Source organism: Mytilus edulis, chromosome 3 (genome assembly GCF_963676685.1).
Source record: "Mytilus edulis chromosome 3, xbMytEdul2.2, whole genome shotgun sequence".
NCBI classification, from domain to species: domain Eukaryota; kingdom Metazoa; phylum Mollusca; class Bivalvia; order Mytilida; family Mytilidae; genus Mytilus; species Mytilus edulis.
In genome coordinates this window covers 5,735,707-5,757,550 of record NC_092346.1, presented here as the reverse complement: position 1 = coordinate 5,757,550, position 21,844 = coordinate 5,735,707, and the positions used below count along the sequence as shown (strand labels likewise).

Here is a 21,844-nt window from a genome sequence, read left to right as displayed (position 1 = left end):
CGCCATCACGCCTACAGGCGGGATTGGGGGTTAAAGGGTTAAAGGCATTTAAATAAAATATATCAATCATTTTAAAGAATTTTTTAAATTAAACCGTAATAGATAATTTGAATGTTAAAAAAAATATGCCAAAGAAGTCATGTGCTTACAACGACAAGATATCACTTTACTGACCCGTATTTCTGTAGTTTGATTGACAGAAAGTGATGAAAACCAACTAGCACAAATTTATGATTATTAATATGCCATTTGTATTCTAAAAAAGTTGTCAATTTTGTTAAAACATGTTTTCCTTTCATTCCATTATAGATTACCAGACCAGAGTTTTCCAAGCTATAGTAGAAATATTGCGATGGTTTGCTGGACACCAAATCAGGAATGTTGCTGTAAGTTTGACAGATAAATGGAGTAACAACATTTTGGAATAAATGTCACTAGCTTGATAGCTTTATTTTCTAGTTCTCATCTCTTGCACAAACCGTGCCTTGGTGGCCAAGTGGTCTAAGTAGTAACTACTGTAATCACTAGCCAGTCAACACTGAGGTTGAGATTTCAAACCACACTCATGCGGGTGCACTCAACTCCAATCTTAATTGACTAGGATTGTCAGTTTTCCTATCGAAGGTTGTGGTTTTCTCCAGGCATTTCAGCACTCCACCAATAAAAACTGGCCGCCACGAAATAACCAAAATGTGGTACTTAAAAGTGGCGTTAAAACACCAAAAATCAAAATCAAATCTTGCACAAACAACATAGTATGAGCATTTGCTTATTGCAAATCCTAAGCTGCTTTGAACCCACTGATGTCATATTTAGAGTCCCTAGGGACAACAGGTATGACCTCAATAAACAGGAAGTAACCTGACAAGAATATTAAAATGGGAGAAATAGTTTAGCAACTGTAAATAATACTAAATGTATATGTGAAAAATAACCATATTTGTCATGGAACTATTTTATCGAAAATTATATGTAAGTTGTGTATTGTTATGGATGTTCTATTTTATAAATATAATAAGATATATTAAATATTGATATTTTAAGTTAAGTTTTCTTCCTTTGTCCATAATCATTATATAGTTGATGAATAAAATTCAGGTCTGAGAAACATTTTCTTAGCAAATTTCTTTATGCAAAATATATACAGATTTGAATGATTTATTTTAATCCTCTGGTTACCAAATGTTCTTCTTGATATATTTTAGGCTGTTGGAGGGAACATTATCACAGCTAGTCCTATATCAGATCTTAACCCACTGTTTCTGGCTGCTGGTGCTGTCCTTGAGGTGGAATCTGCAGGTAACCAGTATATATAAAATTGAAAATTCTATACATCATAGATGCTAAAGCAATAGGTTTTATTACCGTATGTCCGAATTTTGAGTCATATTTTATACAACCTGGGGACTCAGACAATAATAGGAACACTGCTAGAAATGATATTATATTTTATACAAGCTGGGGACTTAGACAATAATAGGAACACTGCTAGAAATGATATTATATTTTATACAACCTGGGGACTTAGACAATAATAGGAACACTGCTAGAAATGATATTAAAACAAACATATAAGGATAACACAATGCATCTACCAGTTACTAAAATTGAAGATGACTGAATTAACTTTAACTAATAAATAGGGGTGAACTCTATTGTTCTGGATTTCTGCTTAAGAAATTTGATAAACCTGTTCAATATCCATCTTATCTACATTTAATAACTTTCTGAAAATGACAAAGCATATAATTGGAAGAATCTAAAACCATGAATCTAGAAAAGTTATAACATCTTGACCACAACATAAAACAGACAAACAACAGTCCACAAAACTTTAACGAAATGTAAAAATATGATTTAATGGAATAGCTATCCATATTATCTTAACCGGTTATAGATTGGTTTAGAGCTTAACATATACATGTAGTTTTGGTCATTTGACAGTAATTATAAACAATATCATGAGATAAACTTTGCTTGTTTGTGTTGTTGTATTTATTTTTCCTCACATTTTCATTTATTTAAAATAAAATATATTTGTAGATGGATCAAAGAGAAATATAACAATGAATGATAAGTTTTTCCTGGGATACAGAAAGACAGCTTTAAAGTCAGACGAGGTCTTACTCAATGTTACTGTACCATTTACTAGGAAAGTAAGTATATATAGTTAAATATAAATTTTAAGATTTCTGATTTCTAGTGTAAAATGCGTTCTGTTTTTTTCACAGTCAAGCCCAAAATCAGAAAAGTTTCAAAATATTATAAATTCCAAACTTTAATACATTGGAACCAATGCAGGTTGTAAAAACTTTATTAAATTTCACATTAGGGGGAAACATGTGACTTTATAAACAAATATACTGCAGACAAGAAATATTGATGACCAATACTTATTTCATAAAACTTTTACATTAAACAGAAGGAAACAGACATTCCCCATTTCCATTCTCAATTTTATTAATTTCAAAATTCACATGGAATATTTTTCAAATGTTAATTTTACAGAATGAATACTTTGGAGGCTACAAACAAGCCAACAGAAGAGAAGATGATATAGCTATAGTTAATGCTGGCTTCAGAGTTTTGTTTGAGGATAATACTAATACTATTAAGGAGATGGCCATGGCCTTTGGAGGAATGGCACCCACGACAGTTATGGCTGTTAAGACAATGAAGGAGGTGGTTGGAAGGTACTGTGTTTAGGTTTGGGGTAGGGATAGTCTTGTTTTGTGGTTGGAAGGTACTGTGTTTAGGTTTGGGTAGGGATAGTCTTGTTTTGTGGTTGGAAGGTACTGTGTTTAGGTTGTGGTAGGGATAGTCTTGTTTTGCAAAATAGTTATTGGAATCATTATCAAAGATACTGTAAAACAACTTGTTTTCATCAAGATTTTTTGTTTAGTTTAGTTTTCCTCTCAGTGTATAACTTTCTTACTTACTTGATGTGAAAAATTATGGTTTTGAGTTTTGACACAGATTTCACATGTACAGTTCTCTGAACATGGATATGTGATAGTATGAGTTTGGCATGGTTCCAACTGGATACATATTTTGTAATGGGCATTAAGGGGAATAAACAATTGGTAAACCAATAGTCATGGAAATGGTTAAATGAATTCAATTTAAAGTGGGTTTTGGTAGATTTAAACCAGAATGATCTAGCCTTGACTTCATGTAATTGCCTCTTGAAAATTATATATTAAGAAAGCGAAAAACAGCACTGAAAGAGGTTATTTTTAATAAGGTATGGTTAAATCCAGAGAATTCTGATTATGGTAGAGTGGCCACTACTTGCATTGCGAATGGGTTGTATCTGTGAAAGGGAAGGTATTTATTGGTGTTTGATGATACATGTATATAACATTTATTGATTGCTTGCTGACAACCTGCAGTGTGAACCAAAGTGGTCCCATTTTGATTAGATGTAAACTAACAATAATTTTCATTTCATTGTAATAGGAAGTGGGATGAGAGTTTAATAGATGATGTCTGTCGTCTGATGGCTGACGACCTTCAGTTGACCCCTGGTGCTCCTGGTGGGATGGTGGAATACAGACGAACACTTACAACAAGCTTTTTCTTCAAGTTTTATTTGACAACACAATTACAGCTTCAACAACAGGTTAATTTATTTTCTGTATTTGTCTATAACAATCGATTATACAGACTTTTGCATTCTACATTCGTGCTAAGTTTCCTTTGTTTTTTGTGACTAGTTGTCTCAATGAAAATCATATCACATCTCCTTATTCAATATTACAGGTATTAGAATTATTTTCAATTTTACTACTTTGGATTAATTTATTGTTGTGGGTACCAATTTTTGTGGATTAATTAAACCTTACATATTTGTGGATATTTGATTTGGTGGTTTTGCCAAAGTCTGCATACAAGCCTATAGTAAATTTGTCATTTGTTGAAAATTTAATTGTGGTTCACCTGTACCCTCAAATTCCACGAAAATTAGTACCTAACAAATAATAATGAATCTACAGTATATTCAACATAAAAAAGAATATGTGGTATGATTGCCAATTAGACAACTCTCCACAAGATACCAAATGACACATCACAGAAATTAACAACTATAGGTCACCGTACGGCCTACAACAATGTGCAAAGCCCATGCAGCATAGTCAGCTAAATGACAAATGTAAAACAATTCAAACGAGAAAACTAACTGCCTAATTTATGTACAAAAATTGTCAGATTTCTTTATATGTTTAGACCATTTTTGTCGAGCCTGCAACTTTTGTTGCAGAAAGCTCGACATAGGGATAGTGATCCGGCGGCGGCGGCGGCGGTGTTAGCTAACTTCTTAAAAGGTTTATATTTTAGAAGGTGAAAGACCTGGATGCTTCACACTTTGTATATAGATGCCTTATGTTACGAAGTTTCCGTCAGTCACATGTCCACTGTCCTTGACCTCATTTTCATGGTCCAGTGACCACTTTAAAAAAAAGTTCAAAATTTTTGTAATGTTGAATTCTCTCTTATTATAAGTAATAGGATAACTATATTTGGTATGTGCGTACCTTGCAAGATCCTCATGCCCGTCAGACAGTTTTCACTTGACCTCGACCTCATTTCATGGATCAGTGAACAAGGTTAAGTTTTGGTGGTCAAGTCCATATCTCAGATACTATAAGTAATAGGGCTAGTATATTTGGTGTATGGAAGGACTGGAAGGTGTACATGTCCAACTGGCAGGTGTCATCTGACCTTGACCTCATTTTCATGGTTCAGTGGTTATAGTTAAGTTTTTGTGTTTTGGTCTGTTTTTCTCATACTTTATGCAATAGGTCTACTATATTTGTTGTATGGAATGGTTGTAAGGTGTACATGTCTAGCGGGCAGATGTCATCTGACCATGACCTCATTTTCATGGTTCAGTGGTCAAAGTTAAGTTTTTAAGTTTTGGTCTTTTTATCTAATATTATATGCCAAAGGTCAACTATATTTGGTGTATGGAAATATATTATGGTCTATATGTCAGTCCCGCAGGTTTTATTTGACCATGCCCTCAATTGCAAGGTTCATTGCACAGTCTTAATTTTTGTGTTTTGGTCTATTTTTCTTAAGCTATAAGTAATAGGTCAACTATATTTGTTGTATGGAAGCTTTGTTAGCTGTACATGTCTGCCTGGCATGGTTCATCTGACCTTGACCCACTTTTCATGGTTCATTTGTTTTTGTTTAGCTATCTTGGTTTATGTTAAGTTTATGTGACAGTTGTAATCAAGCTTTATACTTAGGACTATCAACATAAAATCAATGATTAGTAAAGAAGGCGAGACATTTCAGTGTGTGCACTCTTGTTTATTATAGAAGTCAGGACCAAGTAAGAAAGTGCCAAAGTCGTTTACAAGTGCTACACCAAATTTCCATAGAGATGCTAGTAAAGGTTCACAAATCTATGAGGAAGTGGCACCTGGGCAACTGCCACAAGATGCTGTTGGACGACCTTTGACACATTTGTCTGCCATGAAACAGGCCACAGGAGAAGCTATCTATGTGGATGATATGCCATCAATTGAAGGTATATATTATCATCCTTAATATAGAACGTATAGTTTCTTTTATGATTTATTATCAAATATTGCATGTAAATATCTATGTAAAACAGAAATGCAATATTTGACAATATTTTTACTTGTCTATTTCATGAATTTAAAAGACCTGAAATGTATGTTTATGCAATTTCAAATAATGCTCCGACAATATTTCTTAAAGATTAGATACCTAGTTGTCTAATTATATGTAGTCAAAAACTATTATATTACTAGCCTTTCAGCACTGGGGTTGTTAGTTTGAATCCTGCACTTGTTTCAATGTTGCAGCTACCTTTGTAAATGAGCGATCTAAATATCCAATCTATGTTGATCACTCTAGTGTCTAGTATTAACTCTGAGGTTGTGAGTCAATCTCCGACACAGAGTTCATATCCATTCCATACATGCTACACAATACTACAATAATACTGAGTGTAGTGTATTGTAGTGTTGAACAAAAAGGATGTGATCTCTGTGCTAGAGGTTGGTTGTGAGCAAGGCTTCCAAAACAGTCATATATTCCGGTCATTTGTATAATGTCCGGTAAAAGTCCGGCTGGGCAAAGCATGAAACGGTCATATACTTTTTAGTTTTCAAGGCTTTTTCGGTCATTTTTACATAATTCACGATCTTTTTGACCCAACCTTTTGCCTTTCATATCAACACATTTCCGGTCATAAATGTGACATGATGATTAATTACTATCAAAACAACACCTACTTCAATACTTTCTAATTTTAATCAAGGCTAATTAGTAGTAGGACAGCTGAAATCTACCTGTTCAGGTAACAGGTGAACTATGTTCAGTACCGGACATCGTATAAATTTGTGTTGTCAAATCGTACACTTTTGCCTAACCGGTTACTCGGGTAATCGTTCGACCGAATAACCGGTTAACCGGTAATTTAAGTTGGTGTTTGAAAGCCTTATCAATAGAACCCTACACATAGATATAAGATGTGGTATGAGTGTCAATTTGACAACCTTTCATCAAAGTCATAAATACGCTTTTAGAATTAAAGTTTTTCCTTTAGCATTATAAGGCTTGTCTGTGAGGATTCCTGGCGAAGTTTGACTTTTCATAATCAAATACACCGTATCAACTATAGCGTTTGTACCAACTTCATATTTAAAAATCAAAAAAAAAATCTTAATCTCGTAGAATTGAAAATGTCATATGTCTGAAACCGATTATTCTTTCCTTTTCTCTTGTTGTCTCCGAAAATAATGGGGTGTGTTTCAATTTGAAATGATTAATTATAAAAAAGAAGATGTGGTATGATTGCCAATGAGACAATTCTTCACAAGAGACCAAAATGACACAGAAATTAACAACTATAGGTCATTGTACATGCTGTACGACCTGTTTCTTCACTGTGTTTGGTTTTTTCTTTAAGCATGTTACTCGTACTTTAACGTATACATTGAGTACATTCACATTGGTTTGCATTTCACAATTTTTGAATTTAAAGTAAGACTAACCCTTGCACTACGGAGGTTGCACATTTAAATGTAGGTAAAAATACACAATATTAGATCGAAAACAAAATAATGAAGTAATTAGTAAAATTATATCTCATTCCTGATTTAAAGTTACTGTTAAAAAAACATGTTTACTAATAATTATTATGTCTCTTAAAGATCCTGCCCCGAACTCTAATTAATTCTATGTTTTTAGGATTAACAATAGCAATCAATATACTGGACAATTGATCGATCAAACTAATTACTACGACGACAATTTTTAAATAAAACATTTAATGATTTGATTTTTAACACAGATTTATATCAAATCTATCGAAATTGAAAAAAGTCCGGTTAACCGGTTAGCGTTTTTGGTATTCGGTATTCGGTCGTTCGACCGATTAACCGGTTAACCGGTTAACCATTGACAACACTAGTATAAATTGATCGGTTTATTCACAATTATTTTCTTACATTTCAGCGGTTTGTATCTAATTGATTTAGTCCAAAAGATTAAAATGATTAGAAATTAGTTTATCAACATGATTTGATGAAAATTTTTATAAAAAGGTTTTAAATAAAAAATCGTCAGAACTACGTCGTAAGAACTAGAACACGTGTGCGCATGTGCACAGGTGGGAAATTCAATAATGCATCCTACATTTCTTTAAAAATGCTAAAATTATCATTGATACCTGTATCCAACGTTCAATTCAAGTATTTTGTTGAAGAAATAACGTGGAAAGAGCTTCTTCTCTCAGTCATGCTTTGTAAACGTACACGGATTTTACGTATCCGTTTATGGTCCATGTTTTACCATTGTCAAGTCAACATCCGGTTGAAAACGAAAGTAAAGTTTTTGACAATGTCATTTTGCACAAATATAAAGTCTAAAGGCAGATAGGAGCACGCTGATGTGCACACTTTGAATGATGCACTGCCAATTTAACAGTAACATCCGAACATCAAATTCATATCATATCAAAGTAAAGTTTAAAATCTTTTTTTTTAATGTAATGTCAATCATTGGAATGGCTGTCTGATTACCATACTATTGCCTTTTGTGACTAAGTCTTAAGGGATCAAAATCGGGATCAGATATGAAATGTCCGGCTGGCTCAAATATATTTTGGAAGCCCTGGTTGTGAGTTGGAATCCTACTTGTGGCCAAACAAAAATTCAACTTGGATCTTAATTATTGCCAGTTTTTTGCAAAGGTTGTTGTCCTTTCCAGATATATACTCCTAATATAGCCAAGTGGAGTTTACCATCAACTATCAAATAATCAGTCAATTAGTTTTTATCAAAAGATGATCGCTCCATACAATTCCACGTTAATTAACAGATTGCAGCTTTTGATACAAAGGTCATATACACAGGAAAAAAAACTATTTCAACTGTTACATAAGTTGGTTTTTTTTGTAGGAGAGTTATATTTAGCCTTAGTTACCAGTACACAGGCTCATGCTAAATTACTGAAGGTTGATCCGACTAAGGCATTGTCAATGACAGGAGTTGTTGATTTTATCTCTCACAAAGATGTCCCTGGACATAATACTTGGGGAATTATTCCTGAAGAGTCATTTGCTTCCACTGAGGTAACTATGAATATCTTACACTAAACCATAATAAATAACCTTGTATTTGTTATATCAAAGTGTAAGTAAATTTAAAAAAAATGACCGATTTCATAAAAACGAAATTTATAAATTCCAGCAACTTGAACATTGTGATGAAGAACAACAATAAAATTGATATTTATTTGAGACATATACTGGAGTCGATTTCCCCAAAAAAATTTACGACTAAGATTGGTTCTATATCCCGAACCTAATCATGTATTTATTAAGCAAAAATGTAGCATATAATCTGTCAATATTGTCTGTTTGTAGGTGTTGTGTATTGGACATATAATTGGAGCTGTTATAGCTGATACACAGGCTCATGCCCAGGCTGCTGCTAAAGCTGTCGATATTGAATATGAAAAACTTGAAAGTATTATCACCATTAAGGTATGAAATGTTTTGCTGATTTCATGTATAGTGAGCTCAACATTTATAATATAATTTCTGGTATTTTAACACCCAGCTACAACTATTGCACATGATTCATTATTTCATTATGATATAAGTGAATACAAGAAATAGACAAATGAAACTAAAAGTATACGGGTTTCTTAATTCAGGTTTGTACCAGGAATAATTCAATTTATATACATGGAAATTCATTTGTCTATTTCTTGTTGAGCTCATTTGAATTATTCATCATCAACAACAAGCTTTAAATTTAGTATGCATTTTGTCAGCAAAAGACTCACCAGTAACTCTTGTAAACAAATATTTGAAAATTATCATTAGTATATTTGTTAAAATTGCAGGAAGCTATAGCGAAGAATTCTTACTGGACTGAAGCTAAAACTATTAACTGTGGAGACATTGTGAAAGGTTTTGAACAAGCAGATCATGTGATAGAAGGGGAGGTACATGTAGGGGGACAGGAACACTTTTATCTAGAGACAAATGCCACCCTAGCTGTACCTAAGAATGAAGATGGGGAAATGGAAATATTTGTGTCAACACAAAACCCTACAGAAACACAGGTAGGTGGGATCTATATTTTTGATTTTAAATGCAAAGTATTTCAGGGTTGAAAAGTTTGGACAAACCTATCTAGCCAAGGCTTTTTAATGCTGATATTTCACTTGCCTTTTGTAAGGTTTAAATTAACTATATGTGACATCCTTCGATGATTTATGGTGTACATGTCTGTCTGGCAGGGTTCATCTGACCTTGATCATGTTTTCAGGATCTTGATAATGTTAAATATATGTGATACCTTTAGAATAAACTTGATGGAATGCTTTTTTTGTTAAAACTTAATGGGAGGTGGTTATTTTAGACAGATAACCTTAACAATTATATGAAATAAACAAAATAAGAATTGAACTAATGGCCGGGTAAAATGAAAAATTTAAAATTGTCTTACTTTAAAAAATGTATTTATTGAGCTCCCTTTGGCTTCTTCACACTTTCACACTTGACATATTTTTTTTACAGATGGTAGTTGCTGAGACCTTAGGTGTAGCAGCAAATAAAATACTTGTTCGAGTTAAAAGATTAGGTTAGTATTTTTCTGTACCATACAAGCAACAAGTAATATATTTATATAAAGATTTAAACATTTACAAGACTGCAACATCAGATCAGTACAATAGAACTACTATATCAATTCTTATAGGCAAAATATTAGGTCAATATATTGTTTACAATTTTTACTGTTTTTTCATAAGTGAAGAGCAAATTAGAAATAAAAATTGGACCCTTGCTAGTTTAAAATTTCATACAAAGATGTACTGTGGATTCATTATTATTCGTTGGATACCAATTTTCGTTGATTTCATGGTTACAGGTGATCCACGAAATTAAGTGTTCAACGATTAACAAATTTTCTAAAGGTTTGTAGTCACACTTCGTCAAAACCACTAAATCAAATATCCATGAATATGCAAGTTTTCCATAATTCACGAAAATTGATGCAAATGAAAAAAACTGAATCCACAGTATAATGATTTTTAAAACATTAGAGAGATAAAAATGAAAGGGGAGATAATAATTTTATGTGATAGGTTTTATGATAATATTTTTGTGACTTTTTTTTTTAGGCGGAGGATTTGGAGGAAAAGAAACGAGATCTATCTGCCTGACTACACCTGTGGCCCTAGCAGCTTATAGGTAAGTTTTATCATCATAGATTAGAGGTAGCAATCTGCCTGACTACACCTGTGGCTCTAGCAGCTTATAAGTAAGTTTTATCATCATAGATTAGAGGTAGCAATCTGCCTGACTACACCTGTGGCTCTAGCAGCTTATAAGTAAGTTTTATCATCATAGATTAGAGGTAGCAGTCTGTCTGACTACACCTGTGGCTCTAGCAGCTTATAAGTAAGTTTTATCATCATAGATTAGAGGTAGCAATCTGCCTGACTACACCTGTGGCTCTAGCAGCTTATAAGTAAGTTTTATCATCATAGATTAGAGGTAGCAATCTGCCTGACTACACCTGTGGCTCTAGCAGCTTATAAGTAAGTTTTATCATCATAGATTAGAGGTAGCAATCTGCCTGACTACACCTGTGGCTCTAGCAGCTTATAAGTAAGTTTTATCGTCATAGATTAGAGGTAGCAATCTGCCTGACTACACCTGTGGCTCTAGCAGCTTATAAGTAAGTTTTATCGTCATAGATTAGAGGTAGCAATCTGCCTGACTACACCTGTGGCTCTAGCAGCTTATAAGTAAGTTTTATCGTCATAGATTAGAGGTAGCAATCTGCCTGACTACACCTGTGGCTCTAGCAGCTTATAAGTAAGTTTTATCATCATAGATTAGAGGTAGCAGTCTGTCTGACTACACCTGTGGCTCTAGCAGCTTATAAGTAAGTTTTATCGTCATAGATTAGAGGTAGCAATCTGCCTGACTACACCTGTGGCTCTAGCAGCTTATAAGTAAGTTTTATCGTCATAGATTAGAGGTAGCAATCTGCCTGACTACACCTGTGGCTCTAGCAGCTTATAAGTAAGTTTTATCATCATAGATTAGAGGCTGCAATCTGTCTGACTACACCTGTGGCTCTAGCAGCTTATAAGTAAGTTTTATCATCATAGATTAGAGGTAGCAATCTGCCTGACTACACCTGTGGCTCTAGCAGCTTATAAGTAAGTTTTATCATCATAGATTAGAGGTAGCAATCTGTCTGACTACACCTGTGGCTCTAGCAGCTTATAAGTAAGTTTTATCATCATAGATTAGAGGTAGCAGTCTGTCTGACTACACCTGTGGCTCTAGCAGCTTATAAGTAAGTTTTATCATCATAGATTAGAGGTAGCAGTCTGCCTGACTACACCTGTGGCTCTAGCAGATTATAAGTAAGTTTCATCATCATAGATTAGAGGTAGCAATCTGCCTGACTACACCTGTGGCTCTAGCAGCTTATAAGTAAGTTTTATCGTCATAGATTAGAGGTAGCAATCTGCCTGACTACACCTGTGGCTCTAGCAGCTTATAAGTAAGTTTTATCGTCATAGATTAGAGGTAGCAATCTGCCTGACTACACCTGTGGCTCTAGCAGCTTATAAGTAAGTTTTATCATCATAGATTAGAGGTAGCAATCTGCCTGACTACACCTGTGGCTCTAGCAGCTTATAAGTAAGTTTTATCATCATAGATTAGAGGTAGCAATCTGCCTGACTACACCTGTGGCTCTAGCAGCTTATAAGTAAGTTTTATCATCATAGATTAGAGGTAGCAATCTGCCTGACTACACCTGTGGCTCTAGCAGCTTATAAGTAAGTTTTATCATCATAGATTAGAGGTAGCAATCTGCCTGACTACACCTGTGGCTCTAGCAGCTTATAAGTAAGTTTTATCATCATAGATTAGAGGTAGCAATCTGCCTGACTACACCTGTGGCTCTAGCAGCTTATAAGTAAGTTTTATCATCATAGATTAGAGGTAGCAATCTGCCTGACTACACCTGTGGCTCTAGCAGCTTATAAGTAAGTTTTATCGTCATAGATTAGAGGTAGCAATCTGCCTGACTACACCTGTGGCTCTAGCAGCTTATAAGTAAGTTTTATCGTCATAGATTAGAGGTAGCAATCTGCCTGACTACACCTGTGGCTCTAGCAGCTTATAAGTAAGTTTTATCGTCATAGATTAGAGGTAGCAATCTGCCTGACTACACCTGTGGCTCTAGCAGCTTATAAGTAAGTTTTATCATCATAGATTAGAGGTAGCAATCTGCCTGACTACACCTGTGGCTCTAGCAGCTTATAAGTAAGTTTTATCATCATAGATTAGAGGTAGCAATCTGTCTGACTACACCTGTGGCTCTAGCAGCTTATAAGTAAGTTTTATCATCATAGATTAGAGGTAGCAGTCTGTCTGACTACACCTGTGGCTCTAGCAGCTTATAAGTAAGTTTTATCATCATAGATTAGAGGTAGCAGTCTGCCTGACTACACCTGTGGCTCTAGCAGATTATAAGTAAGTTTTATCATCATAGATTAGAGGTAGCAATCTGCCTGACTACACCTGTGGCTCTAGCAGCTTATAAGTAAGTTTTATCATCATAGATTAGAGGTAGCAATCTGCCTGACTACACCTGTGGCTCTAGCAGCTTATAAGTAAGTTTTATCATCATAGATTAGAGGTAGCAATCTGCCTGACTACACCTGTGGCTCTAGCAGCTTATAAGTAAGTTTTATCATCATAGATTAGAGGTAGCAATCTGCCTGACTACACCTGTGGCTCTAGCAGCTTATAAGTAAGTTTTATCATCATAGATTAGAGGTAGCAATCTGCCTGACTACACCTGTGGCTCTAGCAGCTTATAAGTAAGTTTTATCATCATAGATTAGAGGTAGCAATCTGCCTGACTACACCTGTGGCTCTAGCAGCTTATAAGTAAGTTTTATCGTCATAGATTAGAGGTAGCAATCTGCCTGACTACACCTGTGGCTCTAGCAGCTTATAAGTAAGTTTTATCGTCATAGATTAGAGGTAGCAATCTGCCTGACTACACCTGTGGCTCTAGCAGCTTATAAGTAAGTTTTATCATCATAGATTAGAGGTAGCAATCTGCCTGACTACACCTGTGGCTCTAGCAGCTTATAAGTAAGTTTTATCATCATAGATTAGAGGTAGCAGTCTGCCTGACTACACCTGTGGCTCTAGCAGCTTATAAGTAAGTTTTATCATCATAGATTAGAGGTAGCAGTCTGCCTGACTACACCTGTGGCTCTAGCAGCTTATAAGTAAGTTTTATCATCATAGATTAGAGGTAGCAGTCTGCCTGACTACACCTGTGGCTCTAGCAGCTTATAAGTAAGTTTTATCGTCATAGATTAGAGGTAGCAATCTGCCTGACTACACCTGTGGCTCTAGCAGCTTATAAGTAAGTTTTATCGTCATAGATTAGAGGTAGCAATCTGCCTGACTACACCTGTGGCTCTAGCAGCTTATAAGTAAGTTTTATCGTCATAGATTAGAGGTAGCAATCTGCCTGACTACACCTGTGGCTCTAGCAGCTTATAAGTAAGTTTTATCATCATAGATTAGAGGTAGCAATCTGCCTGACTACACCTGTGGCTCTAGCAGCTTATAAGTAAGTTTTATCATCATAGATTAGAGGTAGCAATCTGCCTGACTACACCTGTGGCTCTAGCAGCTTATAAGTAAGTTTTATCATCATAGATTAGAGGTAGCAATCTGCCTGACTACACCTGTGGCTCTAGCAGCTTATAAGTAAGTTTTATCATCATAGATTAGAGGTAGCAGTCTGCCTGACTACACCTGTGGCTCTAGCAGCTTATAAGTAAGTTTTATCATCATAGATTAGAGGTAGCAATCTGCCTGACTACACCTGTGGCTCTAGCAGCTTATAAGTAAGTTTTATCATCATAGATTAGAGGTAGCAATCTGCCTGACTACACCTGTGGCTCTAGCAGCTTATAAGTAAGTTTTATCATCATAGATTAGAGGTAGCAATCTGCCTGACTACACCTGTGGCTCTAGCAGCTTATAAGTAAGTTTTATCATCATAGATTAGAGGTAGCAATCTGCCTGACTACACCTGTGGCTCTAGCAGCTTATAAGTAAGTTTTATCATCATAGATTAGAGGTAGCAATCTGCCTGACTACACCTGTGGCTCTAGCAGCTTATAAGTAAGTTTTATCATCATAGATTAGAGGTAGCAATCTGCCTGACTACACCTCTGGCTCTAGCAGCTTATAGGTAAGTTTTATCATCATTGGTTAGAGGTAGCAATCTGCCTGACTGCACCTATGGCTCTAGCAGCTTATAAGTAAGTTTTATCGTCATAGATTAGAGGTAGCAATCTGCCTGACTACACCTGTGGCTCTAGCAGCTTATAAGTAAGTTTTATCATCATAGATTAGAGGTAGCAATCTGCCTGACTACACCTGTGGCTCTAGCAGCTTATAAGTAAGTTTTATCATCATAGATTAGAGGTAGCAATCTGCCTGACTACACCTGTGGCTCTAGCAGCTTATAAGTAAGTTTTATCATCATAGATTAGAGGTAGCAATCTGCCTGACTACACCTGTGGCTCTAGCAGCTTATAAGTAAGTTTTATCATCATAGATTAGAGGTAGCAATCTGCCTGTCTACACCTGTGGCTCTAGCAGCTTATAAGTAAGTTTTATCATCATAGATTAGAGGCTGCAATCTGTCTGACTACACCTGTGGCTCTAGCAGCTTATAAGTAAGTTTTATCATCATAGATTAGAGGTAGCAGTCTGTCTGACTACACCTGTGGCTCTAGCAGCTTATAAGTAAGTTTTATCATCATAGATTAGAGGTAGCAGTATTTTAGCCATGCATGTTCAAATCTCATTGATCTTATAAGCAACAATTTCAAAAGGAGCAAAACACAGAAAGTTGACAAGGTAAGCCTCTATTGCTACATGTGCATCACCTGCTATGCATGTCCACAATAAATACCTACATTTCTTTGCCCCCAACTAGGCAGAATGGGAATTAAGTGTTACCCTTGACCTTCCTTATGTACATCCTAAGTTGGTTTCTGTTCTCTTACTTAAAGTTGGCATCAACAAAATTTTAAGAGACTTATACACAATGCTTATTACCTTAAAACACATTTCAAGTAACTTTTACATTTCTCTAGTTATGTCCCTTTATAATGTTATATGCAAGTTTAAATGCAGCATTGATATATTTTTTTCTTATAGAGATTGCTTGTACTTTATAATATTGGATGACCTATTAGTAACGTTTAGATAGATATAAGAAGATGTGGTATGAGTGCCAATGAGACAACTCTCCATTGAAGTCACAATTTGTAAAAGAAAAACCATTATAGGTCATAGTACGGTCTACAACACGGAGCCTTGGCTCACAACAAACAGCAAACTATAATGGACCGCAAAAATTACTAGTGTAAAACCATTCTAACAGGAAAACTACAGTCCATGTAATAAACTAGAAAAGAGAAACACTTATAAACATTTAATTTATAATTGAAACATTTAAGAAGGTACTTAACATATTTTACAGGTTAAAAAAGCCAGTGCGTTGTATGTTAGACAGAGATGAGGATATGTTGATAACAGGTACCAGACATCCATTCTTAGGACAATATAAGGTATTCTAGATTATAAGACAAGCACCTGTTATTTGTGAATTTTAAATGTACAAATGATAATTTTTCTTTAAACTAAAGTTTTAGTTAATTGAAAATTCCTTTGTCTGAATAAAAAAAAAAATGTCTTTTGTTCAAATATTTGAATGTTCTCTCACTGTGGTAAAGTTGTTTTGTGCTGACGCAGCATAAAGAAATCACTTATAAATCAATCAACCTATTATTTCATTACCCAATGTTGACTTTTGTAAAGTGAAATAATATCCTGGACTTTTTCTGTGTGGTAGTATGAACTGTGTGGGTGAATGTCAATTTAAATTCACCCCAAAAATTATTATTTACATAAAAATTGCAACAGTGTTCATTGAAAGATTTTTTTTCGTTATTCTGGTGCCAGATTTACTTACTGTAAACCAACTAATTTTCGGAAGCGATTTATTTTTCGCAACTTTTGCATGAAGAAAAATGATGCTAATATAAATCCTCGCGAATATGTAGAACTAGGATTTTTCCATATTTAATAACATTTAGTAAATTTGAGAATCATTAAATAAATTAAACCGTGGAATGGGATAGAAAAGGGTTAATCGCGATATAAATAAGTTGGTTAACAGTATTATTAAGTTGTTATAGCTAAGATGTTCCAGATGTAATTTGAATACAATGTATGAGATTATATGTAAGAAATGCATTATGCAATAAGATAGGATACAATATTTTAGCTACCTGCATAATGTTGACTAAATAACTAAGAAACATTAAGTAAGGGAATTATGAACTGGCTGATTCTGTATTGGCCACGGTATAGATTCTCTATCAGCTGTTTACACCTTCATCCCTTAGGATCTATTGGCTTACCAGAAATTGGAATTTTTTAATAAATGCACACATTAATTTCTGAATTTACAGTATCACAACTTTATTCTAGTTTTAACTGTAAAAGGGAAAGTTTCGCCCAAGGTGATTTATTTGCATTCCACAATTTGATTTGAATTTTTACTTACTCTAAAAGGGAAGGTTTTACCGAAAGGATTTTTCAGTATAACCATTTAATTTTAGGTTGGATTTACAAAGGAAGGGAAAGTTGTTGCTGCAGAGGTCAATCTGTATAACAATGCTGGTTGTACATTTGATTTGTCCGGAGCTGTAAGTATCAGATATTCTATATAACATAAAAAAAAAAGGGGGGGAAGGTTCCAAGGGGATATTCAAAACTAATAAAAGAGATAAACTGACAACTCCATGGCATTAAAATAAACAAGACAAAATAAAAACAAAAATTCACAAAACACTACATCAAAGATTGAGATAAAATGAACCCCATCAAAAACTGGGGATGATCTCACTTGCTCCAGAAGGGTAAGCAGATCCTGCTTCACTAGTGGCACTCATATAAATTTAAATATATTTTGAAGAATAATTGTTTCTTTCATGATTCCATATTGAAGAGATTTAGACTTTGCAAAAAACCTCATGAATTCTTTTATTATATGAGATGTAAGGTCATTTTTGATTGAATCATGTTTGTCGTCACTATTTCAGATTATGTCTGTATCAAAAACAACAATTTTGCCCAATAGAATCCATGTTTGGGTTAGCTGGTTTGGGTTGCAGGGATAATTCTAGTAGAATATTTAAAAAGTGATCAAATTTTAATATGAATAAACTTAACACAATTTTTTTTTTCAGTTAATGTGTTTTTCTAATACTTTTCAGTAATTTTGCATACATCAAATGAAAAATCATTAGTAAATGCCCAAAGTCTCAGAACTGAGAAAATTATGGTTCAAAGAAAAAACATCAAAAATGGTTTTAAAATTTTAACTTGTTGAACCTTTATTCTTTATAAAGCTGTGGTGATTCTTAACCATAATGACCTGTGACCCCACAGCTTTATAACTTTTGGAATAGTCCTAATGTTTTTTTATTTTTAACCATTGATAGATTTTGGACATTTAATGATTTTCATATTTAGGAGTAAAGTAATGTGTATGCTTATAAATCTGTATTTTTTTATTGCCTATGCATATAAATGTATATTTTACATATTATATTAGTCTGTCATTATAAATAAACACACTGTGTAAGTACTTATTCTTGTATACATGCATTTTGTTTTTCTTCATCTATTTTGATAAATCTTTGTAACCTTAATTCTGATTGGTTGTGTTTGAAAATTACAAGCTAAAATCCATCATTTTGTGTTGTAATTGATGAGAGACTGGCACCATACAGCTCTGGTTGATTTAGTGATATTTAACAGTCATACGTAGAAAAAGCACACAACATTTAGATAAATCCCAGTGCTAGTAGCAATAACAATATTTTTTGTCATCATACTTTGAATGAATAAGTAAAATTCACATTATTTATTTCAATCACAGGATCCTTTCAGACTTGACAAAATTTGTCACCTTCATTCAAACTCTCTCTCTTTTTTCACATCACTCACTCTGATAATGTTAATTAGGTACAATACAAAAGAAAGTAAAGCTTTTTGTATTCAATTTTATTTTTAAATCTGAGGTTATGTCATGCATATATGGTGGAAATATTGGAATGTTGAAATTTACCTGTGCTGTTACTGTGTAGATCTAAAAATTGCTCCTATAGTTTTATTCAAAATATCTATTTCTAATCATGACAAAAATTGTAAACCAACTTATATTCTCCAACAATTTATTTCTACTCGCAGCTAGAAAATAACAAGGATATAAATACCGGTAGTCATGAATATGTTAAACTTTGATCTTTTTTTATATGAATATATGAGCAAAGTTTGAAAAAATGTGAATATAAATTGCTGCAAAATCAGCTGACAAGGGCTTTAAAGGTATACATCAAAGTTAGTTGGTTTACAGTATTTTTATATTCAATTAATAAAGGAAATAAAACAACTATTTTATTCATTTCCAAATTGTTGTCTGCTCACCTTTAAATTCTGCATCATCCATGATAACACAGTTTTCATATCCCAGACTTACATTACTCAACAACATTGCTCCCTATTGCTGACATTTAAACAGTAAACTTTTATTTTCATGTAGGAATGTTATCATGAATCTGCCGTTTCAGAAATTTATTCATTCTGGGTAATAATTTAAAAAAGTGTACACCAAAACTTGGTGATAAATTTAAAAGGTACTAAACAATGGAAATTCAACCAATGACGTAATGTTATTTTTATTTTGGAGTACGAACAATAAAATAACCCATATTCTTTTAGATTCTAAAGAGGCGAATTGATTAATGTTATTACAGGACATAGTTATAAGTAGAAATTAGGATATTCCACAAATTATGATTTCACAGTAAAATTTTCTTAAAAATAGAAAGTATTCTTTACAGGTTATCTATTATTTTTCAAACTATTTTCTGTATAAATACAGGTGGTTGAAAAATGTTTACTACTATTTGATTATTGCTACAAAATAGAGAACCTTGGACTTGTTGGCTATGCTTGTAAAACTAACATCGCATCCAATACTGCTTTTCGAGGATTTGGAGGACCTCAGGGTATGCTGGTTATGGAAACTCTAATGGATGAAGTTTCTTCATTTCTCCATTTAGATCCAGATTCGGTAAAGTGATGAAAATCCTGATAAATGATTTTGATTAGGCTAGAGTTGCTTCCCTTATTTAATCAGAATGTTCCTTTTACCAACATCATAGCTATGTCCCTTTTCCCACCACTTGCATAGAACTATCCCCTTAGTATATAAATTATTTTCATTTAGGTGCTTGAGCAGGCGTTATTGATGTTTGAAAATTGTTACAAAATTGAAAACGTGAGACTGACTGGTTATGTGTGTAAAACTAACACCCCTTCAAATACAGCTTTCCGGGGGTTTGGAGTACCTCAGAGTATGCTGGTTACTGAAACATTCATGGATGAAATATCTGGTTCCCTTGACCACACACCTGAACAGGTAAAATTGTTTCAGAAGACAGCATTTGGCTTCAGCTTACAGCATAATCACTAACATATTATGAGAAAAGACCATTCCAATGGGCACCACTTTCCCTGATTTTGTTAGCGATTAAAAAGAGTAAGGTTTAAAGCTTATTTCTTTTTTATGCCCCTGCAGTAGCTGAGGGGGCATTAAGTTTTACCCTTGTCTGTCTGTACATACGTACGTTTGTCCGTAGGTACATATGTCACATACCTCACATTTACCGTTGTTGAGTTTTGCCCCTTTACAAATGAAAAAATGCTGAATTTTTTGTTTTGGTTCTTTAATTCTAGTTTGCCTCAACCAAATGTCTTTTAGCTTATACACAATGTTTATTACATCAAAATACAGATCAAGTTTGAATTTGGTGATGTCACTTCAACCGTATTAGAGTTACACTCCTTTACAAATGGAAAAAAAGGAATCTTATATCTGTTTAAAAAATATCAATCGTATAATTGTCAAAATTATTTGTTTTAAGTTGGAGTTATCTTCCTTTGTCCATTATTGTAATTTAATCAATTTTGAAAATAATTTTTTATACAACCGCAAAAATAAAAAAAAATTTGGTAGTATTTTGCTATCATATTGTCGTTGTTGTCGTCAGCGTCGTCCAAAGACAGATGTTTCCAGATAATAACTTTAGTATACCGGTAAGTAAATAGATATCAATAAAATTTTATCACAAGGTTTATAACCACTAAAGGAAGGTTGGGATTGATTTGGGGGGGTTATGGTCCAAACTGTATAAGAATTAGGGGCCCAAATAAGCATTTTTGTAGTTTCCAGACAATAACTTTCGTTAAAGTGTATGAATCTCAAAAAGTTTGGGGGTTCCAATTTTGTTAAAGGGGTTTAATTTTTTTTTTTTTATTTTTCAAATTTTAAATTTTTGAAAAGTTTTCAAGAAGAAATATTTACTTGCACAGTATTACCCAATAGATTTGTAAGACCTTGACATTTGTTTTGTGTCAGAAACCTATATTATATCAAAAATTTGATCACAATCCAAATTCAGACAGTATCAAGGTTGAATATTGTGTCCAAATTTGCCCCAACTGTTTACGATTCAAACTCTGCGGTCGTATCAGGCTGCACTCAGTGAAGCATTTTATTTTATTTTGTAATCAAGTGAAATACTTAAACTAATAAGAGAAAGGCATACTGATAAAACCTTTTAAAACAAAAATGACCAAAAGTCAATCAACAGTCTACAAAGAACTATATAGTAAACTAAAAACTGACCAAATGGGACCCAAACAATTTACCTGATCGAGAAGGTAAGTAGATTCTGTAAACTCACTAGATATCTCCTTCCATGAATGTGTTCTTTGAGGAAGATCTGAATAACATACAAGTAAAAGCAAAAAATATAATCTCAAGATCAGGCTCTGCACAAAATTTAAGCTCATATAACCTCGTGATCAGGTTCTGCACAAAATTTAAGCTCTTATAATGTCATGATCAGGCTCTGCACAAAATTTAAGCTCATATAACCTTACGATCAGGTTCTGCACAAAATTTAAGTTTTATAATATCATGATCAGGTTCTGCACAAAAGGTAAGTTTTATAATGTCTTGATCAGGTTCTGCACAAAGTTTAAGCTCATATAACCTCATGATCAAGTTCTGCACAAAATTTAAGCTCATATAACCTCGCGATCAGGTTCTGCACAAAATTTAAGCTCTAATAAAGT

General features: G+C 33.9%; 1 protein-coding gene across 2 annotated transcripts in view; it reads left to right on the top strand.

Annotated features, from left to right (window-relative positions):
* Nucleotides 1-21,844, top strand: part of LOC139515686 (xanthine dehydrogenase/oxidase-like) — a 65,257-nt gene that overhangs the window by 20,903 nt on the left and 22,510 nt on the right. For both annotated transcript variants that reach the window (XM_071305338.1, XM_071305339.1), the window contains 14 exons: nt 310-386; nt 1,206-1,299; nt 2,044-2,156; nt 2,509-2,693; nt 3,460-3,622; nt 5,329-5,539; nt 8,442-8,614; nt 8,909-9,028; nt 9,394-9,615; nt 10,073-10,136; nt 10,678-10,747; nt 16,110-16,197; nt 17,254-17,340; nt 19,932-20,123. In XM_071305338.1, the coding sequence (XP_071161439.1) occupies nt 310-386; nt 1,206-1,299; nt 2,044-2,156; nt 2,509-2,693; nt 3,460-3,622; nt 5,329-5,539; nt 8,442-8,614; nt 8,909-9,028; nt 9,394-9,615; nt 10,073-10,136; nt 10,678-10,747; nt 16,110-16,197; nt 17,254-17,340; nt 19,932-20,123 (1,859 nt within the window). The remainder of the gene's footprint in view (nt 1-309; nt 387-1,205; nt 1,300-2,043; nt 2,157-2,508; nt 2,694-3,459; nt 3,623-5,328; nt 5,540-8,441; nt 8,615-8,908; nt 9,029-9,393; nt 9,616-10,072; nt 10,137-10,677; nt 10,748-16,109; nt 16,198-17,253; nt 17,341-19,931; nt 20,124-21,844) is intronic.